Here is a 25926-nt window from a genome sequence, read left to right as displayed (position 1 = left end):
GACTTTTCTAGGAGCACCTAGAGGTGCAAAGCATACACTCACTCAGGCCTCACCAGGGCCAGTGCTCCACCACAGCCACCCTCAGAACTCGTTGGCATGCGCAGCCGGCCTTCCTAACGCAGGAGTGCACCATCTCCAACAGAAACTTTGAGTTATTATTTCCAACCCAGCAAGCAAGCAGATAAAAGGACTAAAACCAGAAAAATCTTAGCAATTACTAACCAGATTACATTTCAGAAGAGATGCGAATATTTGTCCTCTTTCCAGCTGTACACAAGCAGAACATACATGCATGACACTACTCCATGAAATTCATGATATTGTGGGAAATTGGATTATTCACATACAAACTGCCCAGAATAGCAGGACCTCCTTGGAGGCAGCAGGGCCAGAACGCATGCCTCTGCTCTGAAGGCAGACAAGCCAATATCACTTCGATTACTGTAATTAGCTCGTACCACACAGGACTTAAGATATACAAATGTTGTATCATGCTACCTTTCATACCAACAAATGCCTACTTACAAATTCAATTTATTAAACAAAGCAAATACAATAAAGAAAGTTTAAAAAATCAGTTTACTGTTTTTTTTCTAAAATATCAATTACTAACTTTTGCAGAATTCCTCAAAACTCAGCACACTGAGTAGATGGAACGTGCTCTAGCCAGACCCCAAACTGAGCAAGAGGTAAGGGACCAGTGCTCCTTCTTCCAAGCCCTCTCTGACAGTAAGAGTTGAGGCTGGAAGTTTAAAAGAGCTGTCCTTCAGCAGAAAGGCCAAACTCACGTACAGCACCAGCCTTACTGAGTAAACGGAACTCTCTTTTCCCATATTTTTTGCTTTATTTTAATGCAGTCTTGGTATTAGATTAGCATCTGCACTACAGACCTTAGACTAGGAACTAATAAAGTTATCTGCTCAATCTCTCTGTGTCTGAGGCAGTGACTTTATTTTTCATTTTAAATAATTATAACAATGTCGCCTGTTTGTCGAGAAAAATAGAGCCTTTATATATTCACAGATAATTGCTTATACACAGCACCCAGAGATACATTCTAATTACTTTTCACACCTTGGCTGTGAAGAAATCTTGAACTTTTTAGTGTTTTTAACTGCAAGACAATAATGTAGCAGAACACCCCGACACCTTGTGCTACTGAAGCTGTGCCTGTGACACAATTTAACAAACCATTCCACTAATGCATTTTGCAGTGAGGAGCCTCAACAAAACTCAGGACTACCCAAGGCCCGCACTTTAGATCTCATGTCGCAATACTGAGAAGACCTGCACAGACACAGCGTGTAAAAACTCAACCCAGAAATCAGAAGTTATTGGAAGTTTACTGTTTCAGTTGGCTTCTGTCACATACCTAACTATAACAAATGAAAGATCTGTACTCTGTGAGAACCTCAATGGCATAGTTGTATTGCTTGACCCAGCTTCTCTCAGCCTCGACCCCGCTCTGCACACACTGGGTCAACCGTTGCAGTTTGCCTCACTGAGGTCATTCCTCCTTCCATKACATTAAATGGACAAATTTTGCAGAGCTTTGTCAAAGCTACTGCAATGTATTTTGGTGGGACATTATCCCCAGCAGCGGCATCTGGACAGCAACCAACACCTTTCTGAACAGGGTGCTGTCTGGGACAGCAACTTTTTTGCATCATCAGTATTTTTATTGCTGATTTAGAAAAGATTTCTTAAAAATCAACAACGTACTGCACAGGGGCATAACCCAGGGAGATGAAGCTGAGAGTTGGTAAGGGTTGTGGATATCTGATGGTAAAGGCAAAGACTTCTGCTTGTGCCTTAGCAGGGGTCACATCTGAGGCCCAATTTCAAGCCCAATCTAATAAATACCTAAGCACATGCTTAGCTACAGACAAGTGCTTCAATGGCATTACACACTTACCTTGTGCTTAAAAAAATGAGTGCTATGCTAACTGGGCCTCTTTCCAGAAGTTGAAGCAGGCCTCTTACCAGTGGCCGGAGGAAGGGGAGGTCAATTTTAAAAGGAATCTACTTTTTTTTTTCCCCCTTGCAGTCAAGACCCCCGAGCAGCTGTATTTGATTCGATGGTACGTGGGGCTCTGACGTGCTAGAAGTTGGGACCGAGCTGTCATGGAGARGCCTGTTTCACTGAGGGTAAGGGAAGGCTCCAAGGGCAAAGTATGAGCTTTGCTGACCTCTCGTGAAGGCTCATCACCAAAATCTCCGTCCTTTTCCACCTTCCCCACGTGACGCAGCCCAACATTTGACAGTGCTCAAGGACCGTTGACACGCGTTCACGTACCTGTGGAGTGACCTAGGAAATCCACAGGCGGGCAGAGAACTGTAAAGCAAAGACTTGCCGAAGACGAAACGTGTGGCAAAGAGCCAGCTGCGGGCTATGCAGACCCRCGACGATGCCCTCGCCAGGACCCACATGTTGGTGTGGGGCCCGGCTCGGAAACGGCTGTTCCCTTGCGCATACAGCTGCGACCCTGAGGCTAGAAGAAGGCCTAAGCACAGAACRCAGCAGCTGTGCACTGTATTTATGGCATGGATTACTTGCTACTAACTCCCCTCATCAATGCAATTACCAATTAGAGGTTTGCTTCTTGTCCCCCTAAGCACGTGGGCAAGTTAGGAGAAAAGCATCCAACAGAAAGCCTCCAGGGCTCTGCGTAACGCCCCGCGGCGACGCGCGGCAGCTGCCCGGGGCTCTGCCGGGGCCCCGTCACGCTCTCGGCTCGGGCGGCGTTCAGCGACCCTCCGCTGACTGCACGGGAGGTGAGCGCTGGGGCTGACCGCGGAGGCYGCCGGCACTGGGACCTCTGCGAGGAGGCGCGTGGCCGGAGAGCCTGGTGGCACCGCGTGCAGTGCTCTGCTTTGCTTCAGCGGCTTCTGCGGAGCAACAGGAAAGCTCAAGCRTTTGTCAGCGGCCGAACCGCCACCCTGCCTCGAAGCGCCACAGAACCCAGCTGTGCGAGGAGGCACCTCGCGGAAAAAACGAGTTCACAGAATATTCTGGGCACAAACAGCACCCGTGGGCTTCGATAAGGTGGCATATGGCACCGGCACCGCTTCCCTCGGTAAACAGGAGCGCGTACGTAGAGTTAGCACGAAGGCATGAGCGTTTCAGCTCCCCTCTGCTTCAGATACTCTATGCCAAATTTAACCTTTGTGTAAACAGGAACGACTCCAAACAAGTTATAAGAGTCACTCTGTATTACCAGTATGAATGGAATTGAATTTGGCTCTCCCTGCTTGCGCCATTTGGAATAGTTTATTTTTCACATGAGGTTTGGCAGGGATTTCTACGCAACAGTTTCCCCCCCAAACCTGCCCCTAAAGCCAGCCTGCAAATTTCAGAATCTCTGCTTTGCTGGAACAGCTTTTCAGAACAGACCCAAGCTGAAACCTTCRCTGTACAGCGGGAAGGAGTGACCACAAAGAGTTCTTGATTGGTGAGTTAATCATAGGTCCTAATAAAATATTTTACATCTGCTATTAATTAATATGTTTTAGTAACACATACACAAAAATATTTCTGACCCACGGTTTTCAAAGCTGCTACACTTCATGTAATATCTTCCCCCCCCCCCCTTTTTTTTAATTCAGTGTTTTCTACTGACTAATAGTCCGTGGGCTTTCAGAAAGTCTGGAATTCATAGCAGTTTCTGCTATATGGTTTTACATTGTACATAAAATTGTCATTTCTCCCATTGCGCTAGAAGAGAGGAATGTTATTATTCTAAAAGTTGGAATTTTGGTTTTGGTTTCTAACCATTGTCCAACACAAACGTCTGTGCATTTTGGGAACCTAACCTACTTGAAATGCAACATCCTGAACCTGGAATTAATTGATCACGAAAAGCACAAACAGCTCCTTATTCATCTGCAGCAAGTATAGAAGAACCCTTTGACACATTATGGAAAAATAATGCAGTTCTTAACGCTCCTTTTCTTTTCTGTTTGATTTTTAGGCTTGGACCCCTGCCAGGCACACAATAAACTACTTGGCCTTTAGCACAGACAGGCGTGATTCTTCTTCCACGCTCCAAACTGGGAACTGACAAAGCTCAGTGCATTACAGATTTGCTTCAATCAAAAGCCTCATAGCTAGCATCCAGACACGGGATTCCTTGCATCTTCAGGTTATTTATCAAGCTATAGATCTGATTTGCAAATGAGAAAGCAAACAGCTCTTAGAACGATTTAACGTAAGGCTGGGCATAGGATCCAGTGAAGCTGACGTGGTCGCTGACAGATGAAGCACCRTTCGCAGTGTGCCCTGGGTTACATGCAGTCCTTGAACATACATAAAAAAGATAAAGTTTCACGAAGAATTTACTGCCACCCTGACAGAAAGAACTGATGTTTTAAGTAACTGGATTTGTACGAAATCTGTAAGACAATCCAAGTAAATCCTCAAATAGATGATTAATTCCTCATTATCTAAAAGTCCTTAAATACAAGTGCATGCGCGTGCACACGCGCACACACGTTAACTCTATGGCTCCGCTTGACAACTCCTCCTCTTTTTCTCACGATCTTTTATTAGTCTGTGACTCCAGAGCCCTGACAGTGCCTCGTGCAAAAGCCCTCCAGCTCCTAAGGAGACTGCTCAAGTTCCTGTGGCTTATTGTTTATACACTTCTCTCAAGGTTTGACTAATACTGCTGTATATGATAATACTATATAAACATATGACCTCTCTTTCTGTGCACTCCAGTGCCCTTAGCATTAGGTTTCTCTAGAATATTTTCATGAGTACTTTCACTATCTAACTGACGCCCTACTAAGACATGACTATGTATGCACATACCTAAACTCTATCCTGAGAGCTGATACTTCCCAGTAGACGTCCTGGCTGTCAGAACATTTCACAGCAATCTCAAATTATACTGACAACAACAGGTACTCTTTTTCCTGGACAATATTTATGCTTATCACCAGCCTGTCCTTTGGTTACGTAGGTCTAGCTGAGGTTTGCTTTAAGCTTTGTGATCTGCTGTATCGAATGTGCTTTATCATTTATCCCAGTTACACACTGGAGGGGGGTAAGGGGGTCCAAAGTATGCAAAACCCAACGATAACCCAAAACACAGAGAAAATAGGGAAGAATTTCAAAGGAGCTGGCTCTATAGCACAGAYGGTGCCGTATACATGTGTCTGTTTATGCAGACCAACTAAACTGAATTATTCAGCTATTTCTTACATAAAATGAAGGTGCAAGAGAGCAAAAACTCATCCAACAACAGATGAGAAGAACAGAGGAGAACTGGAAATGGGTGAGGGGGAGGAATGGATGACGAGAGAATAGCAGGCTTATTTCAAATGAATTTTTGACCTTATTTTTAAAACATTTATGGATCCCAATTGCCTGTCATGAGATCATTTTCCCTTACAATGCTGGCTTTTCAGCCGGCTCTGCACTTTAACTTGATTTATCCCACTTTAAAAAAAGTAGCTTGTTAGAAATACCCCTTCTACTAGAAATTCTGTCCCACTACAGTGTCAGCTAAAGGCCACTTGTCAACGTCAGCTTTATCAGATGGAAATTTGCCTCATGAATTCTCAGATACTTTTCGGGAGGACAAGACCCCGGGTCCATTTCTGAGACTGTTGATTTGCCATGGATAGTGTCTTCTCAAATTATCCTCTGTTGTTTCCCAACTTATCTGCACGTTTCATGAGATGGTGGGTAGTGATTACAGCAGCTGCTGTACATTAGAAAGACATCTTAAAGCAAAGCTGGCTTAGGTAAAACAGCTGACTGACAAAAGCATAGAAAGAACTAATCGAGTATTAAAAATACATAGGGAGACACAGCATCTCCTTTCCAGCTGCAGCTTCCCTGGTGACACAACCTTCTGTGGGAAGTAAGAAAGCTCGTACCAGAAGGTTTTCCTCCTCCTCAGCTGTCTGCTCACTCTTTAAAGAGAGACCTGACATCCTAGAGATTAGAACAAGTTTTTATTTATTTACAATTATGCAATTAGTCATCAGCATGTCTCTTCACTGATGAGTAAAGGTGGAGAAAATCAGCTGTTGTTCAATCTGTGTTACCACAGTACTGCTAAGGGTCAGCAGTCTGAGGTGGGAAACATGATACTACTTACAAAATGTCTGGAGGACTGTCCTGGCAAGATGCTTTTGAGACATTTGTTTTCTTTTTAATATTTTGATTCTATTTTTGTTTCTTCTTCTTTCTTTGAATGTATGATTTTTTTTAATATATATACAAACACACACACACACACACATATATGTGTGTATATATATATATATATGAAGTAAAACCACATGTCAGAGTAAAGCTCAAGAACTTCCAAACAGGAGCCAGAAAAGAGCAAGCTGTGGCCCCATTGCTGTCCAGACCAAAGCAAGGCTGGATGGACCAGTGGATGCACCCTGATTTTGTTGTAGTGACAGACCGGAAGTTTTTGAAATTTCTAAGCCACTTCAACAGGAGGAACTGTTGCAGCAACAAGCTTCACAGTATTACAGCCCTTGAAGTAGACTCTGAGTTTAAAGCAGATTGCCTTTTCTCACAACAAAAATGCTTAAAAATATTCTGCGTTTGAAGAACCAAAAACAATCCTGGTGCCGCTCCTATTAATCAGTTCAAGATTGAGAGATTCAAAGCACTCTTTCAGGTGCTCTGATTAAGGACAAATTACCTCACAGGAAAAGCAAAGCTTTGGAAATCAGTAATCTCTAGGCATTATACCTAATAGAAAAGGCTTTAAAAGGATTAGCTACAAGGAGCCTTTGTGAATCTTAGAAAACTACGCTGGACCACAAATCTGAACATCCTGCGAGAGTTAATAAAACTCTATCAGCTTGAGATAAGAAATRGAAATTCTCAGGCTGCTGAAGATGTACCACCGGGCAGGTCTGGGGTCCCTGTCAGGACACTTAGTATGCTCTAAGATTTCAAGAGATAGACACATTTGATGCTTACTCTAATTTTAGTTTGCAATAACTATTCAGAAGAAGAAAGGCAGCTACATAGATTGCCAAATTTGGGCCACAAAATTCAAGGCAGCAGATTGAAGTTAACTGCTCTAAGGAAAAAATTATTTTGCTGAAGGTGATATTTTTGGTAATTAAAACAGAGTAATATATACAAAAACATTTTTGTGGGTTAATGAACAAATATATATGTTAATTTATGTAAAAACATCATTTTTAACTATATCTCTCTGTGGCTGCAATAAAGTCTACTCTCATAAGATTTTTTTTTGACTATYACCACAGCTGCCGCAGATTTCACTTCATCATTTGCACTGGTAGCTTAAGGGGCATTAAAAGGTACAGTGATGTTAGTACAAACCTCAAATCTATTTTGATTCTAAAGATTTTAACAYAGTTCTATCTGTTTGTCTCTCTTTTAACCAAAATTTTAAATATAGCATAAATGGCATCATGTCAAAGTGTTAAATTTTGAATGCTTGCTGATTATATTTACTTCTGAAGAGACAGAGCCTAGCCCTGAAATCTTGCTGAGGTGAAGCTCCTGAGTGCTACAATTAGATCCCACACGCCATAGCTGTTGTGTTAAACACACTGAAAAATCAGACATTCCTAATTTTATCACTGGTTCTACCTTGTATTACCCAAAGATTATAAATCCCTGTGTCCTATGATTCCTAGATATACAACAGGGAATACAGTATGTCTCTAACAGTTCCTTACCATTGGTAAAATATTTTAAGATCCTTTAATGGAAGAAGAGCAAAATATTCCATTTTTCACTTCATAAAAATGACTGAGGATGTATCATGGCCAGATTGCTATTGGCCTGTGTGCAGAARGAAGGGCAGGGGCAGGCATGCTTACATTTCCTCCCTCTCACTTTACAGTGAAGCACAGTGAGAGTCTGTTCTTCTAATGCTCTCATTAAACCCAGAGGGAATCACTGGATGAACTAAGAGAGTACCATAAATCCTGCTGAAAAGTCTTGATGCCACCACATGTGACTGAGAGTTTGGCAAGGACTGCTTATCTTGGGCCTCCCCTGGGAGAAAGGAAACCTGGGCCTAAATCAATACTGTGAATAGACATGTTATTTTTAGCCCAGTTTTCAGGACATCCATGTTTTCTTTGGTAAGTTGGCATTAAAAGATTTCTTCATTTCTATAAAGCCCAAATTCATGTTAAGTTGACACAACGACTTCTGGAAAGCAGAAACAAATCAGCATATTCTGCAAACCCTGAGTGCTGTGACAGCACTTTGCATCACGCTGCGGACCTACCCAACRCTGCTCGTAATCAGATGGCTGGGCTCTTCCCTCATCATCCTCATAGAAAGGTAAGCCCTCTCGCCTGGCCTGATGGTACTCCTTCCGCAGCTTCTGGATACGATCRGCATTCACACCACCTGGACAGCCGCTGAGAGGGGGGAAAGAAACAAAACAGCTAAATAAAACTCATCTGTACACAGGTGTCTTGAACATGGGTCAGACACCCGCTCGAGCACACGCACAAAGTACTCGCACCTGTGTGCACGGTGAACCATCCTGATCTGCATAGCAGCTCACATCACCCTTATTTTTGCATTCTGCTATCATTAAGCTCCTAACTGTGAACTTGATCCCCGTTTTCAAAAAAGGCTGTCCCTGTCCAAAGAACTTACAATTCCAGTACACGACAAGAGACAACAGATGGATGCAGACAGATGGGGGAGCACAAGGAAACTTTTAACATTCCTATGAGCAACTATAAATGGCTATCATATTTTAATAATAATGATGATGATGATGATAAGCTGCCAGAAAAATGTTTCCTTTTGCTCCCACGCTAAATGTGGAATTTCCCTAAAATTACATTTGTTCAAGGTAAAGAATAGACTTTATTCACAAAGAAGCACAGAAAAGGTTTTATCTCATAAGAAACARCCTCCCTCCCAATTATACAAAGAACTAAAACATCAGCCATGAAAATACAGGGGAGGCAAAAGAGATGGGAAAGCACACTATCAAATCTTGACACCATTTTTTAAAGTGCTAATTAGGCAGTAATCCAACAAAGACTTGCTTGTATGCTGAACTGCATGCTCCAAGTCTGCCTTCGTAGAGAAGGAGTGGGAGCCAGTGGAGTTACTCCGTTTGTCAAGCAGAACACATGCAAGTCTTTGTGGGCTTTGAGCCTTCTAAACCTTCCAAARCCTTACACCTGGACTTACACAACTGTGGAAGCTCACGCAATACCTGTAGGGATGAACCACCATGGCCACCCCAACCCGAAAATCCCCACAAATAAAGCTTAAAAAATACAGCCACATTGAAAATGGATAAACTAAATGTTTCCCGCMGCTATTTCTAGACTTGTTCTCGTCAGCACTGGGTGGACACTGACCACATGGCTCAACAACATTTACCAGCATTCACAGGGCAAYATACAACTTATTTGGGGCCGCTCCTAAACCAACACCAATAAAACTTGGTTATTGCAGCCCATCCTCAGATATTCTCTTACTCTGCAACCTTAACTCTGCCCCTCTGAGAATGGGCTACAGCAGGACGGACTTAACCACATGAACCACCCTCCGGGGAGCACCATACCACCTTCCCCTGTGTTTGCTAGACTTTATGGAAACCATTTATAGGATTTTTCATAACAAACTGAAYTTATAAAGCACATATAAAAGACTGGACATAAACCCCACAGTTCAATAATAAAGAGTTTCTAGTATCTAATGGCCATCTAGATTGGTGGCTAAATTAGGTTTGAAATTAATTTCCAGTGAAGGGAGATTTCACATAGGGTGCAAATGCAACGGAGCATGCAGCCAGCACTGGGAATGTTTGCTTGCAGCTTCAGGATGTTTCCATGAGAAGTGAACACTGGAATGACTTGCTTCCTTGGCTCCTAAGCAATCGAGGCCCCTCTCCTCTACAAAGCCCTGAGGTCTCAAGCTTCTTTGGCTGACTTACCCAGCTCTTTCAGAGCACAGGAAATTTTTCTCATCATCTGCCAAGACGGTACAGAAAGCTTCTACAAACTCTGTGGTCTATTAAAAAATTGCACATTCCCTCTTTTTTCTTCTGACTCTTTCCACAGTCTTTGTCCTCATATGTGAACAACTTCACACGTGAAATCTTGTTCTCTAGGGCAGAACCATCTCCAGTTTACAGGATACTGGGATTGAGACAGGCTAATGGGAGATACCACTTAGGACAGCGAACTCTGGAGCATAATGCATGAGCAATACAGTACCTGTGAAAGCCCCTGACTTTACCTGTGTCTACAGAAAATAAGCAGTTTAAATTAGGGCTGCCACCATACAGAAGAGGCCCCAAGTGCAATGCTGTCCTTGTTGCTTGGCCAACTTCATTACACACAACGGAGCAGAAGCTGAGAAGGGGAAGGAAGGAAATACAGGCAATGTCTGGTTTGAGTCAAGCTGCTCTGGCTCCCTGCAGCCCTCTGCAAACTGTATTAGCACCTGTGGCCAGTGGACTGCTGGCCACATACCCACTTTTTACCTCCAAGTATTTTTGGCTGAAGAGATAATCTGAAAATATCATAAAGTTTTTTTTTCTTTTTTTCTGAATGAAACTTGAGATTCATTAATTCAAGCAGTGTGTCAAATACTGTGAGAAGCAGCAACAGCAGCCTGTGCTCCATTTGCTGCAGATCTCCTCTAGGTGAGCTTCCTTTTGCTGAAACCCATCTGGCCAGCAAGTGGAAGGAGCTGCAGGACAAATGGAGATTGATTTTATATATATATATATATAAAAATCCAGGCTTGACAGCTTTTTCTTTGGCAAACCTCTGTCACATCATATTAAAGCACAAAACCCAACCATGAGAATGAGTAGGAATGTTTGAATGAAAGATAGCACCAAATGGAAGCTCATCCATCTGGATTAGCGCGAAAACACAAGCATAATCTCTGTGGAAACAAGCAGCTCCATGAAGTCGGATTTTCTGTGCCTCTCCTCTCATGTGGATTCGCTGGTGTCCAATAATGTGACTGAGTTCACACTGCAGCRTTTCCCCCAGCAAGGGCGTTAATCTGGGACTCTCTAGCAGGCTGCTTTTCCTCAAGAAACTTATGGTGACTTACTGTCTTTGAACATCGTCTGTCAAATCCGATCAAAATTGGCCAGTAAGTTCAGCAGCTGTTAGAAAGCGGTGTGTGCGGGGGGAAGAACAGACTGGCAAAAGGATGATCAGTACAGCAGCAGCTTCCTTTTCTTAGGAAGAAGTTGAAGATGTAACAACTCATTTCTTCTTTCTCCATCACTTTTTATAGGCACAAATATAAAAGACTGGCTTCTGAAGGAGCTGTGTATGCAGCTCACCGTGAAAGTTTTACCCACTCCTGAATAACGTGAGATGAATATGATGCCCTATGCAATGATCATGAAACTGTTCTGAATTTCAAGTTGGCTCCCGACAATTATGTGAATATATGAACCACATTCAAACTCACCAGATGAATTCAATCAGCACTGTGCAAATATCGCATACATAATCTATTAGTTTACCCCAAAGAAACTGAAGCATTGAATTCAAACAGAATGAAGTCATCAGTAATATAAAAAAGAAACCGATAAGGCAATATTAAAAAAAACAACACAATTTTCCAAGATTTGCAGAGAAAATCATACATTGACTGTAAACTATTCTCTCATCTGCCTATAAATGCATAATTAAAAAACATTGGTTTGATCAGATAGCAGTTCTCAGACAGAGAAACGATAGATGAATACTGGTTCAAATGTTTAGGATGCATAACTATTTATRCTGAAAAGGAACCTGAACTTACAGAAGAAAAAATATAAAAACAATACTCGAATCAAAGTCTATTTATTTTAAGGATGCTTATTGAAGCTTGTCACAAAGACTAGTAAGGACAGGAGACAGATTTCTTCTACAGTAGCTTTACGTTTAACGTAGCGCTCCCTCCTTGAGGAGGCACAAACATCAACAGTCCCCATCACGCCTACAGTTCAGTGCGAAGCTCCCTCCGCCGCCGTGCACGGCAAGTCCTTCCCGAGGACTGCACAACCACACGTTTCCCGCTGCCCCCCGAAACACGCACGTGCTCACAGGCACAGCTACCCGGCCCGCCAGCTTCTCGGGCGTCACGACAAAACCGCGAGGGAACCATCCACGCCGCAGGGTTCAGCGATTGATGTCAGGACGGTTCTCTACAACTGCAGAGGAGACTGACTCAGAAGCGGCCCACGTTGGGATGGAAACTGAAGCTTCTGAGGGAAGTTTTTAGAGAACATCTAGGTAGGGAAATATCTGAGAAACTTTACACAGACTTCAGTGAAGATTCAGATACTGATTTCATACAACGGTAGCAAAAATCCTCCAAACTTCCAAGCACCAAGTAATCTTAAGAGGAGAAGTTCAACAGTTTGAATAAGCTGCACATACTGCAAGCACATTCTTTTTTGGAAATTAAAATACATACACACACACACATATATATATATATATTTATATATATATATAAATATCTCATATGAACAACTGGAAGAGGAAAAAATGAGCCATCCTGCAGTTTTGCTAGAGATGAACTTTACAAACCAAAGCTATCCTCTGGCTTGAAAGAGTTTCCAGGTTGCTGGGGCTGTATCACTAGCTAGACTGGCAGTCGCCAGAAATCAGGAGCTGCAGCCTTGCATCTGTGTTTGTCAGAGTCACTGCACAGCTTCTGTTTTGCTTACTACAATTTTAAAGGGATTTTTTWAAAAAAAAAAAGTTTGCTGGAAGTCACGCGCCTTAATTGCTTTACAACAGTGGGCTCTAGGTTTCAGTAAGGAACACTGACAGTAGCAGAAAGTCACCTACTATTTCATTTCAACTCCTCCTTCTCTCAGACACTCTGTCYGCAAAGTAGGACCGATAATATTCTCTTTCTCTACTATTATATACTTGGAAGTCACAAAAAAAACCCTCTTCTAGAGCTGCTCTCACGACAGCTCCCTGGTCCTGTTTTCTGGATTCAGATCAGTCTGTGAGTCCAGATTCAACCACTAGATCAGACGCACTTTCAAAAGCATTTCTTATCCACAGTTCACTYGAAAAAGATAAAAGATTTACATATCCATGATGGAAAGGGCAAAATCCTAAAAGCAGCTGCCCTGGTCCGTTCCCCCAGGAGTTTTGGGTGTCCACTGACGTTTTGGTCAGGTGGCCCTCTAGTTAGCTGTCTTGGCCGGGTTGCTTCTCACAGTGCAAACGTCTCCTGCCTTACGCAAGCACAATTTTTAAAAGCCTTTCCCCCATTCTTGTGAACTAGGAAGAGAGGGCATCCATGCTCCTGCACCCCCTCTGCCGGCAGGGGGCTCAGTGCTTTAGTAAAGAAAGGACGAGCGAGGCTGACGGGCTCCGACTCCTCCATCGCACCTCACAGACCACCCAGAAGGTGCCAAGATCTAAACCCAGCCACCTGAGCATACTGTCAGGACAGGCGTCTCAGAACAAAACGGAAATCGTAATTTGGCACAGGCTTTTTCTCAAAGTCCCTCTAWCATCATCTAAAATGTGGCTGCAAAATTTCATTCCATCATCTCCGTAGAGCTAGACAAGCAAGCACCATAGCAGTAGCACTACCATGGCGTTCCTAACATGAAGGATGAGGGTTTTGTTTCTTTCAATGAATCCAAACATCATCATTAGTATTTAATATATACAATATGGCTCAGCTTTTGCACAGAAATACTCYGTCTATTCTTCCTGTGAGAACCTAATCTGGATTTCAATCATTCAGGTTAAAAATGCCATTTTTCAAATCAGTGACTTCTTAGTGCATCTCTCCAGATAGTACGAAATTAAAAACAAGTGTCACATGTACAGACTAAGATGAACCACTTAAAGCTGTATATAAACACACATTTTCCGAGGCAATAAACATTTTGTTTCCAGTGGTTTTCCTAAATGCATTAATATTGCACAGGGCTTTTTTGCCAGGCACTTATTTCCAACGCTGATTTCACCCAGCTGACTGTCAGCCTCTAAACAAACAACTTGTGTTTCCAAGTTGGAAAAAAAAGAAAAKAAAAAATATTTTTTTTGGTGAATTTTCCATTAGCAAACAAATACAACACAAAACTCCTTTCACACTGACTCAAGAGAATGGACAATCTTCCAGTTACAATTCACTAYAGAACAAAACTGATTTTATATACTGAAAGGAACATATTGGTCTGCACAGAGATGCACAATATAAAGGAATCCAACAGAGCAAGCAAGTGAATATTTCACTTACGGTAAAACTTTCATTTTGGACTTATAATAAGTGCATATCAAAGGACATTATTCTTTCAGTTCCAGCCCTTGTTTTCCTACCCTGAAGTATTACACTGCTTAGGAAGATACTTCTGCAACCTTAATAGTAGGAAGGAATAAAAAGAATGGTGGAAAGTGATAAAAAGAAAATCAATGATAAGAACGTAACTCTACAATATTTCAGCTTTTGTCTTTGTCACCCACCAAGGGAAAGCAAGTTTAGGAAGAAATGAACATTTGTTGTTTTTATGTGCACTTGAGTAGATGAACGATACTGCCATAAAAGACTTGTCAGAAGCACCTCATTGCCAGTACCTACGTTGCCTTGTAGGCTCTGGGATCATCTCTGACGTTGGAGAGATGTAGCTCGGGTCTCAGGTATGCACACCACACAGCAAGGACCCAGTTTAAGGACCATGGCTTGCTGGTGACGGTGGGCCCAGTTCCACATAGACAGGACTATCCTGAAAGGGTCCAGATAGATGGGCTGACAGAGAAGCAGYAGGTGGACACGTTTCCCTCCATCCATGTGTACATAAATACACACACAGTTAAGGATCACAGATGAACTKTAGGAAACCAAACTTCACTGAAGTAGCTATTTACATTTATTTTAACTTGCGTACTGAAGTCCCTGAGTTGTAATCTGCTTTACAATGCTTAAAAAGAAGTCATAACTGCTCTTCAGTGGAACATATGCTGTCACCTTTCAATTCTTTAGGCTAACATAAAAGCAATACAACCACTTATGTCCAAAAGGTCAGAGACTCCTAGGGCAGCACATGACGACCATTTGTCTGGATGTAAATCGAGTCCTATTGACCCTGTGCCATCACTACTGACCCCTTGACATTAGGAGCTTAGCGGGGAGAAAGAAGATAATATTCGTAGGTTCCTAGAGATTCATTAGGAAGGAAGAGGGAAGAGAATCTTGCATGACATGAATTTGCAGTGCCATTAACCTTTTCTTTTCCAAAATATAATGTGTTTACAGAAGCCTCACAAGAATTATTTGGAGATTGAGACTTAACAGATTTGTATCACTTTCAGTTTTTCCAAACTGTTTGTAAAACATCTCTCAGTGCCTTGACATAAAGTGTCCTTTTATGTTTCCCTCCCTTCACATGACATACAACACCTTTTCCTGTTTGTCATGGCAGATGGCCTAGACATTCAAATGAGCATCATTTCTTCCATCAAGGGCACTTCTCGTCTCCCTTTCTCTCCTACCTAACCTATAGCAGGCTACAGCTGGCCAGAAATAATGGGAAGTATAGTCTAGTTTGTTGTTCTACAGAGCAGAATTGGCACACTAAGGTTTAACTTCATCCTAACACCAGACATGGTATGTGCTGCTCCAAAGCTATTTGCAATCAAGAGGAGGGGAAAAAGAAGCGGGGGGAGACATCATCTTGTTTATAGCCAGCTTGTTATCTTCACTTGGGAGAAAAGACATCTTTTTTTTCCTGCTCAATGCATTGTACTTCATCAAGGGAAGCGATCACTAGATTTTAACTAATAATAATAAAAAAGATGCTTATAGTTCAGGCTGGCTAATGGCAATGTCTGTGTTTCTGGCGTGTGACCAGTTTTCTGCTGTCTGGTTGATCCGAGATGCGCACGTGTCTCCAAAGGGCTAGGAAAGCAGAGAGATTAGGGACTCGGCTGCTGACAACAACCAAACTCTCTATAAACAATACACAATGAAAATAATGAAAAACAGATTTTCCTGGTATTTTCAGTAGCCTCTAGACAATGCAACAGTTTCTGGTTTCTTCACTAAAGATGATATCAATTATGCCTTTTATCCATCATTCAGAAGTCACGTGCAAGGTATAATTGAGGGCCTTTTCTCCAAGGTAATTTCTTCTGGATTTACACGGCAAAATACTTAAATTGCCTTTTTTTTGGCACTTTGTATTACAACGGGGCTTGGGAGGGGTATTTTGCTTTACTGATGCAAAGCAGCTGGCATATTTACAACAGACAGGTCACACCAACACACAGAGCAGATTTTCAGCCCTCCAACTTCATTTACAGCACCTTTAGCAATTCCACAAAGCAAACGCTGAATGCTAAATCGTTGCGAGGAAATGTAGCTCCATTTCTAATGGCTATCACACCTGCCTGCAACTGGCAGCTAGTTTTTCATTTGCAGACTATTGCTTTTTTGCACTACAGTTTATTAAACTTATTGCTAAAGCTGAAATAGTAAGCACTCCCCAGGCTTCCAGTGAATTAGCCCTTCAGGAGTCCCTCCGGAATTGCCTCTAGCGCACGAAGCAAAGGCAGGAGGCAGTGAGGGTGACAATTCACTCCAGCCTGGATTTCTCTTCTCCCTGGGAAAGGAAGGGATCGAGGATCTAAGGATTCGCTCGCAGCAGATGATGCTGTCCACCTTCGAAAACACATTTTACTGAAAACTGCAAAGCCAGGAGTAACTTACCCATTTTCTCATGGAAATTACTTCCCTGAGTTTCACGTGAGAGAGACTATTCTTTGTTCTACACACACGTAATTTATGCCATTAGTGTGGCAGCAACTACTCCTCTCTGTGGTTTGTTTTAATAATATCTGGCCTAGGTAGAAACGAGGWAGAAATCTCAGCCACAGCTCAACAAGTCTCAATGTCTGCAATCCTGTTACAGACACAGTTTACACTTTTTTTAAAAGAATTTATTTATACCACGTGTGAAGTGTCAGGGAAAATGAAAGATCTCCAGCCAAAATGCATCCACGCTATGAAGCTGGGGGGGGGGGGCGGCGGGTTTTCTGGTGTTTTTAATGAATGATTACTACTAGGATAACATTAATCCCGTATCAGGACTTTTAGGGGGAAAAATACAAATGTAATTTATCTTTTTTTAACTGTCAACCACATTTCTACTAAAGCTGTAAAGTCTGTAGCTTCCAGGGGCCTTTTGTCTTTCTGCCACGGCAGGAATATCTTGGACAGCTGTAAGAGCTTTGTAAGCTATCCTTCTCAAAATCCATTAGCTAATTCAAGGAACCTAATTAGAGCTGCCATTTTGATGGAGCATAGTGAATTCTCAGTATAAACTACTAACACCATCAATGTTTATTAAATATTACAAGAACCGAAGCTCTCAGTTGCATATAAATACTAATGGACAGATGCACAATACTTACCAAAATACACACAGTGTTATGTCCACAGAAACACACGCAGATCTACTCACRGTAACTGTGCATGCACAACCCAGTGGGCTGCATTTATTCACAAATGCTGGAGTACAGAGGTAAAACCTAGGGACAATTTTACAAAAAACACTGAAAATTTGTCTGGCTTCCATTTACACCATCCTTATGTGCATTAAAGGAAGCAAAGCACACTAAAGATGATTTGTTTCTTGTGTTTTTCCTGAGCAGTGTGCTGACAATTTGGAGCCTATTTTGAGCTTACCTCAAGAATGCGCTCCAGCTGGAACCGTTTTATAGCTTCTCTTAAACCAGCCACTCCAATCACCATACTTTGTAGACATTTACACGTATTCCAGCACTACACTGTTTTAGGCATGCAAAGATTCAAAGGGAATTTGCACTGTTGAGCTAAAACTCAAATTTTGCTGTAGACAGCAACAAAACTGGCGAAAGGAGCCAGACATCTGGAGCAACACTCTCCTACATTCTGCTGTCTAAAAGCCCAACACTAATGAAAAAGCAGCTCTCCGACACGGATACAACACATGATATACTGACCGTTCTCAGCATATATCAGAGATCTAATTGGGTTAGCCTTTACAAGCATATGTCTTCGCAGCAGAAAGAAAAAGTTATCTGGCTACTTCACAGCTTCGTTTTTAACTTGATACTTCATAAATGGAACTGCAGAAAACCTCATATGTTACCATTTCAATTTGACGTGTACTTTCATACGCATCTAACAGTGCCTGGATTCTATTTATATGTACAACTAAATATACGTGCACAGAAAAATCATCAGATTTGCTCAGAAAGACAGCAGATGTTCTTATTAAGCCACTGGCACATGCAAGGTGAAGCAAGTAAGCCTTATAAGGAAAGCAGTTAACGTTCTAACTACAAGCAAAAAAAAAAAGGAAAGATAACAAATGAAATTATTTCTAATGCATTTTGCTAGCTGACAGTGCAATGCACAGCAAAATAGAAGCACAACTGAACATGCCAGAATGGTCCTTATCAGCTATGGAGCTTCTCACAGAAGGAAGTATAATCCACACTCACTCTTTCTGGAACACCCCAACTCTAAAATAGCAATCCAAAGTCCACCCATTCTGAGTATATATTGAAATGACACAASGAATTTTTAATAGAGGTGCAAGAGAGACTTAATTATATTTTCTACATTGGAGTAGCACAAGGGGCTACAAATTTTACGGCAATGATACCGCAGAGACAATCTCGGAAGGTAAATTCATTTCGGCTCTCTTACTGATAGGGCAGTATTTCCAAACCATAACTCAGATGTGAGCAGCTTCACAGGAACACACTCAAACGTCAAAACAACATTTACCACTAGCTTCTCTCAGGAATTATATATGGCAAATTTAGCTTGTGGTTACTGCTCAAAAGAAACCTTGCCAGATGCTGAAGCAGTTGATGGATTTTGCAAAGCTCTGTTGCCTTCAAGGCTACTCTACCCAGCCTGTCCCCTCTGGGGGCATCTTTCCCCACCACAGCTGGGCTCTGCACCAGAGTCACTTTTTTTCCCTTCTGCAAAGACCGAGGAGCACACACTCTTTCAACTAGTCTTCACTGCAAGCCCCACATCAACAAAATAAAACACTGAGCAGAATACTATGTTTTGGAGAAGTATTTCTGAACACAAAGGCCTGAAGTTAAAAGTGGAACTTCATTATTTCTTATTTTTGAGCAGAGTGAGGGGAGCTCCAGGACTTTCAGACAYGCATAGCATCTCTAGCTCCTTCTCATTAGGGCTGCAGCTCCACTGCACCCCTGCAGTTAATTCTACTGTTCTACTTGGAAAATTCTGGGCTGATTTTCAAATATCTAAGACGGAAGGTAAGGGTCCTCCTTTTCAGTAACTGTACCGAGCAAATGTTAAATTAAAATGGAAAAAACAAAGTCACAAAATCTTCCAGCACAGACTTCAAACAATAGATGGATTTCCTTGTGTATCTCACCCTGAAGGGAAAGAGGAAGGCTATCTCTCTACGTTTGGCAGGGTGGTCCTAAGAATGCCAAATCAAGCATTCAGCACATCTCTGCTCAAATAATCCCCTCCCTTTCCCCAAAGAATATGGAACACTCTCCTTAATCTTCTCAGTTCCTCCATTTACATTTGCTCATACGGTTTCAACCGCCTTTACTCACACTATCCCTTCYAGTACTCCCCGACTTCCATCTCCCAGAAGCATCTCACAAAGCAGCCTGCAAGCAACCATCACGCTGCAGGTGGCTTGGGACACTGGACAGTTCTTCCTTTCTGCATTGTTTCAAAACGCTTGTGAACATGTCTAACACATTAAAAGAGCGTTAAGCTTCCAGTGTGTCAAGCTCTCAATAGGAAAAAACCGCCTCTGACTTATTTCCCACTGCTCTGCCCTGACCCAGCACCTCCCCATACACACCTCCTTTATTCACCCCAACTCTGGCTGCTCCGGCAATCCTGCTTCTTCCCTGTCCTCATTCTTGTCCTGCCCCTCCAYGGCTTTTCTCACAATTTTATATTCAAATCAGCTCGCCCTTTCGCTCCCAGAAAGGTGTCTCATAAGGGCAGGGGGACACTGGTCATACCCAGGTCACCTCATCTTCCATTGCTGCACCAGGGACCTCTCTGGTCCCTGCAGCCAGGAGAACCTACTACTTGGAAAATATGTCTAGGCTCTGGCACATCAAGACTAACACTTTTGGTAAAGTCAGCAGCCAAGTTTCTATCATATGTGTGGGAAGTACTCGAAGTCTTATAATTTAGTCAAATTGTCGACGTTCAGGGGATGGCAAAAGGCACAGTCTGGTACAGGACTAGGCTGTGTTCCCTTCCTAAATATAAAGCCCCTGTTCCAGGGTATGGAAAGACTACAGCTTCTCACTGAAAAGAACCATATGCTTCATATTTTTACTTTTTACAGAGGCAAAACAGCCCTTTGTTCCCTCCCTCCAGGCCCCCCCCAAAACAGCTGTCGTCATGTTCCGTAAAAATTCAGCTTCAGGACACCTYCCCCACGGGCGTTTTCAACCCAAAGGGCGAAGAGCTGGTTGTCACCGGGGCAAAGGCAGTCTTCCAGAGGAAGCCGGGCCGCCAGCTCCCCTCCGAGGGGAGCGGCGGGGCTTGGCGGGGCTGGCCCCCTCCCGCCTCGCGCGCCCCGCGCCCGCCCCGCGCCGCTCACCGACAGCCGTGACACCCCTGAGAGGGCCGGCTCGGGAAGCGCACGGCGCTCCCGCATGTGCTCCAGATTAAGCCCTAGTCAGCTTAATGAGAGAGTTAATTGATGAGTGCTACTTCCTTCACTTGTCCATTAAGATAAGTACAGCACATGGACATTTCAACCCATCAAAGACAAGAAAATGCATTAATTTAGGTTTTCTTAGAGCTGTTAATAAATTTGACACTGTCTGGCAGTTTCCTTCATTTCCTACCATTTGACAGATACTGTGATCACAAGTTACAGAAGATGTTTTTTCCTCTGAAATTATCGCTCTGGTAATACAAGCCAGAAGGAAACTTTATCAAGATACAGAGAAGCTGGGTATCATTTTTATTTTTAACTTTAGGAGGCAGGTCTGTGAATATCTCTTAATGTGATCAGAAAATAAATTCRTAATTCCACCCAGTACCACTGAAAAATACACACACAGCGTATACGACCATTACAACAAATAACCACCCTGTAGTTAGCACAMGTCAGTATTCCTCTCACAAGCAGCCTGACTCCAGTTAGACCTCTTTACTGTAAAAACTCCTGCAACTGTTTTCTTCCTCTTTTTCTCTCAAACTGACATTTGTATGGAATCAAGAAAAATCTTCCTTAATAATTTTTCATTACTAATGGCTTTTTTTGGTATGTGTATTTGAGGGGAGGGAAGGCAAAGGGCAGGAAAAAGCTGCTTTAAGTGCTCCACAAATGATCCTCCTGAATCTGGGCCTCATAAATCCTATCAAATGTTGTATTTCATCAATAGGCTGGAAAAGCTTTTTTCTCTGCAATGATGAAGCCTGGCTTTAAAATTTATGGTTTCATTTTAGAAATGGACTATAAAAAGAGTCTGACTTAGCTGTCTATCAGCTGCAGCTGACATTAGCAAGTAAGGTGTGGACTTTCAAAGCTTAGTATGTATTTTTTTTATTCATATACATGTACATACATACATGTGGAGATATATGAGGACATATATATATCACCGTGGGTTTTTGCATGMATAAATACATGGGTTTTTATTTTGTTTTAAAAAACATTTTCTTCCAACGCAAGGAGGTCTGAGCTATTCAGCAGACCAGATTGCAAAGTGATAAAAGTGTCCAGACCAGAGCTGGTTCAAAGATCTGCAGCAACACAAGCAAATTGCATTTTGCTGCCCAAATGATGGAGATAAAGCAGTTCAGTTTGTCCTCATTTATGGGATGGTAAAATGCAATTCAGCATTGGCAAAGCAAGTTTCAGGAAGAGGCAGCGGAGATTTTAACAGGCTGGGGGAAAAAAAGGAGGGCAGGAAAGGGTCAGGACGTTTTAGGTGGGGAAAAACAACTAGGAAAAGACTGAGAGATTGCGAGGGCAGAGCTTCTGCACCTCCCACACGTGGGGATGGAGGGAGACGGGTTCCTCTGGAGCAACTCTACTGCATCTCCCTTCCGTAAGCAGCTCTGCCTCCCTGAACTGTTCCTCCTTGCTCTCCTGCACTCCCTCGGGGAAGGGGAGAGCAGAGGATACYGTTCCCGCCACCACCGATGGGAGCCACGCGGGTACAACGGCTGTTCCCGATGAGCCCCACAGCTTGCCCAGCTGGAGGAGGAGATGGGCTTTGCATGCTGTGGGAACGGCCACTCCTTGTCTCCTCCATCCTCGGCGAAGCTGGAGGTCTGAGCCACTGACAACTGCACAGCTCCCCTCTGCTTAAGCCGTGAAAATGTAACATTTCTAATAGAAGGGTTAMTGTTTCCTCCCAAATCCTCACCCCAAAGTGCTTGAAAAACAAGCTATGCTTACAACAAAAAGATAAAGTAACCTGGCTGTGGTCTGAGAAAGCGAGGCTCTGCTYTGAATGCAGGGGAGCCTGCCCCCTCCATCCTCCACAGAAGAGCCTGGCTTCCTAACTCAGACAACTAATGACGGATTAYGTGAATACAGCAAATCAGATCATGCTATTGAGGCATTATAACAACCAAATGGAAGAGTAGTTAATCTAAATTGCATGTGGGATGGTTCCTATTGCACGTTGCCATCCTTGCTGCTGAGCCCGGCTCAGACGTTAGCTTTGGTGGCAACACATGCAAAAGAGCACAAATCCTGTTCCTCATTATAACACTCGGAGAAATCTCACCCCGGGGAAYACGGTCAAAGCTGACACCTGAACACTGAAGAAAAGATATTGAGAAGGRGCTTAAGAGTAAATGTATTCCAAGTCAAGAATAAGAAAACAAAGCTCTTCTACTGCTTTTATCTCATAGTGTCAACAAGAGGAACACAGAAAGAACACCTCATCAGTGCAGAGGATCCTTACACGCTGTGTCCTCAGGCCACTTCTGAAATACCTTCTTGGGAGGACGCTTACAGAGGTAGYTACCCGGCTCCCCTCGCCAGGTCCCTCTGCGGAGGGCAACGTGGGGCAAGACCCCAAGGCACCCACTGCCAAGGCCTCTTCTGACTGCAGAGGGGCAGCCTTGCTCACTGTGGTCACTGATGGTATACGTGACCGAAGGGCAATCCTCCCTTCGTATCACCAAGCAGGGCAACAGGTAGGAGAAAGACCACTCACCCACCTTCAGCAGTTCCATCAGCGTCCCGGTTCGAACGCTGCGTTTCCACTGTAAGCGCACAGAACAACTTACAGGAATGAAAGGAGCTGAGCCCCCTTTATTCCCACAMAAAGATACCTGCATTAAGGAAAGGTGACTTTATCCCAGCTTAAGCCGTACGTAACACACCTCTGGAATTCTACTTTTTTTGACTGCAAGGAGGCACATAACAGCATCATATCATGTGACCAGAAATTATACAAAGACTATAATAACATCTTAAAGCATTTTCTGACTCATACAAGTTAACCCATTTAACAATCAARTCCAGGACAGTAAAAACAATATTGACATGAGCAAGCTGCTTTCAGAGACTAAAACACACTCACACCAGATCAGGAATAATTCTCGCAGTGTATTTCCTCCCATAGTTTTCCTATGTGTTTCTCTCTGAAGGTTTTCCAGTAATGTGTTATTCAGCTTTCAACCTTCCCTACAGATCTTGTACTTTTTCATACCTGAACTAATAACTCTTCTCTATACAAACCTGTTGCCAGCCTGCAAAGAGAGGCTCCTGGCACTGTTCACATTTTTTAATCTTTTTCTCCCTCTTTCTTAATTTCTTCACTTTTTAAAATCTTTTAATTTGTTTTTTTTCCCCCCAAAGGATGCTTTCTTCTTTTTTCCTTCTTCTTCCTTCCCTGCCTCCTTATTTCCCAGTCTCCTCCCCRAGACCTATCTCTACTCTTTTCTTTTTTTCTTTTTGTTTTTTCCTTGAACTCTTACGAAACGCTGACCTGTTTACAGGAAAAAAACAGAGCTTAAGGGCTAATGTTTTACCCTTTACTCACCATCCTGTATCTGGCTGCCATCAACAGTACCCAGAATTCATCATCATCAATGGATTTTCAGTGACAGGCACTGTATTTGCTCAGAGAATGGCCCCATATATCGCCTTTGAAATGAGGGTGTGACATTGCCTAGGTATATTCTCAAGGATCAGACTTTGCTGCGGGATATGCTTGCATAGTGTTTTGCAGGCAGACCCGCAGAAAAGCGAGCTCTGAAGTGTTTTGGGGATGGTGTTGTCCTCTCAAAAGGTCACATCAATATTAGCCTAAGCACATCACCTTTGTATGGGAGCAGGCCATTAGCTGGCCGGTTTGGAGGCAGAGGGCTCTCAAACGCATGAGGGCAAGAGATCTTGTAAAATCTGGCACTGAGGGCCAACATAAAGGCTGCAGGCTGCAGTGGCCTCACTCCAGCTTCTGACACACAGCCTACTTCCCTCCCTGTAATTTTAAGGTGGACCCAAATGTTTCCAGACTGCCTCCTAAGTACTTGTAGATGAAATGTCACTACAATGCCCTAGTCAGAGATACGGTCCTCCTCGTACACCTGGAAAACAAAAAGACAGTCCTGCTCCCATGCACGGAAGAACGATGGAAACAGTGAAGGCAGATGGAGAAGCACAAGGTAACATGGAAACAGCACTGGTCAGCAGGATGTGACAGCCGGGAGGCAGATAAACTGTACCTGGACAAGCTACAAAGACAATTTTAGAGTTTTTGAGCCCCACTGCTGCTTGAATTCATTTCAGACAGACAGTATACATTTTTTTGATTTAAATGAAGTAATGACTACTGGACTAATAGCATAAAGCAGCTATGGTGCAAAGTAACTGTAAAACACAGGTACACAAGGCTGCTAAAAATGCAGCCTCCAAGGCTGCTATTTTCAGTGTAGGACAAATGTCCATCCACTTCACCAGTCCTCAACTTCATAAGCTTGCCAGCTGAGTCCCGAAGTGGATCACAGCCTGYGTTCCTGGAGCAGGAGGGAGCCTCAATTACTGGCCATGCTGTATTCAGCCCATCTCTGTACGCTGGCTCACCTGGAGGGACAAAGCAAGCTGGCCCATCAAGATTAGGGAGGAGCGAGGAGAGATCGCTTCCATCCGCTCTGTTTTCTCCTGTAATGGCCAGCGTTTGAAATCCCCACGGAGGTACATTATTTCTGACTTAAGCACAGTGACCATAACATTTTCTCTCATTTTTTCTCTGCTCAAATGTATTCTCCATTAATATACAAAATTACCTTTCTTTCCATCTAATTCACTGCTCCCCATGGGACAACCATTAAGGCTGGTCCATGCATACAGCACATTGACAGGCAAAAGCAGAAACAGAGAAACCCCCTCACCATCTTGTCCCTCTCCAGGAAGGGGCTTGAGACATACTGTATACGGAGTCCTTCAATCTTCTCGCATACAGCTTAGAAATCAGAGTGAGATTTCAAGCCTGTATCTCTTCCTTCCTTAAAACATGTACTTGGCTTTGCCCCATTCTGTTTCAGGATCTAGCTTCTAGTTTTGTTTTTCTGTACGTTGCGATCGGTAGCTTCCCTCCTCCCCGCACTGCCTCCAACAGCCCCAGCTGTAGCAGCGGAGATATCCACAGGATTCAGGCTGCTGAAGGAAACGCAAGGCCCTGGGTATCCATTGTCATCTGTGCTTCCCTCCTGATCACACATCTGGATCCAGCACAGTCATGCCAAAGCTACCATCTACATCATGGCATGGGATTAGGTCGGAAGAGCACTGTGCCAGCTTTTGTTTTGCCACATTGAAAAGAGCAGTGCAAGCTGTTCAAGGCTGCTGCGCAGAGCTGTCGTGGAGACAGTAATAAAGGATCACTCGTTACACTGACAAAATCCTTCACCCCTAAGATGGTGCAAGACCAGTCAATTTTGTGATCTTCAGAGGA

The 25926-nt window shown here is 43.1% G+C and overlaps 1 protein-coding gene across 1 annotated transcript in view; it reads right to left on the bottom strand.

Annotated features, from left to right (window-relative positions):
• The window catches only part of PARD3B (par-3 family cell polarity regulator beta), a gene marked incomplete at its 5' end in the record, with an annotated part of 417421 nt that overhangs the window by 41073 nt on the left and 350422 nt on the right, over positions 1 to 25926 (bottom strand). The window contains one exon of the mRNA XM_085299549.1: positions 8250 to 8385. Within this exon, the coding sequence (XP_085155675.1) occupies positions 8250 to 8385 (136 nt within the window). The remainder of the gene's footprint in view (positions 1 to 8249; positions 8386 to 25926) is intronic.

Source organism: Rhea americana, unplaced genomic scaffold, assembly GCF_003343005.1.
Source record: "Rhea americana isolate MKP2758 unplaced genomic scaffold, rheAme1 scaffold_15, whole genome shotgun sequence".
Classification (NCBI taxonomy): domain Eukaryota; kingdom Metazoa; phylum Chordata; class Aves; order Rheiformes; family Rheidae; genus Rhea; species Rhea americana.
The sequence above is the reverse complement of the archived record's forward strand: the minus strand, read 5'-3'. Positions and strand labels throughout refer to the sequence as shown.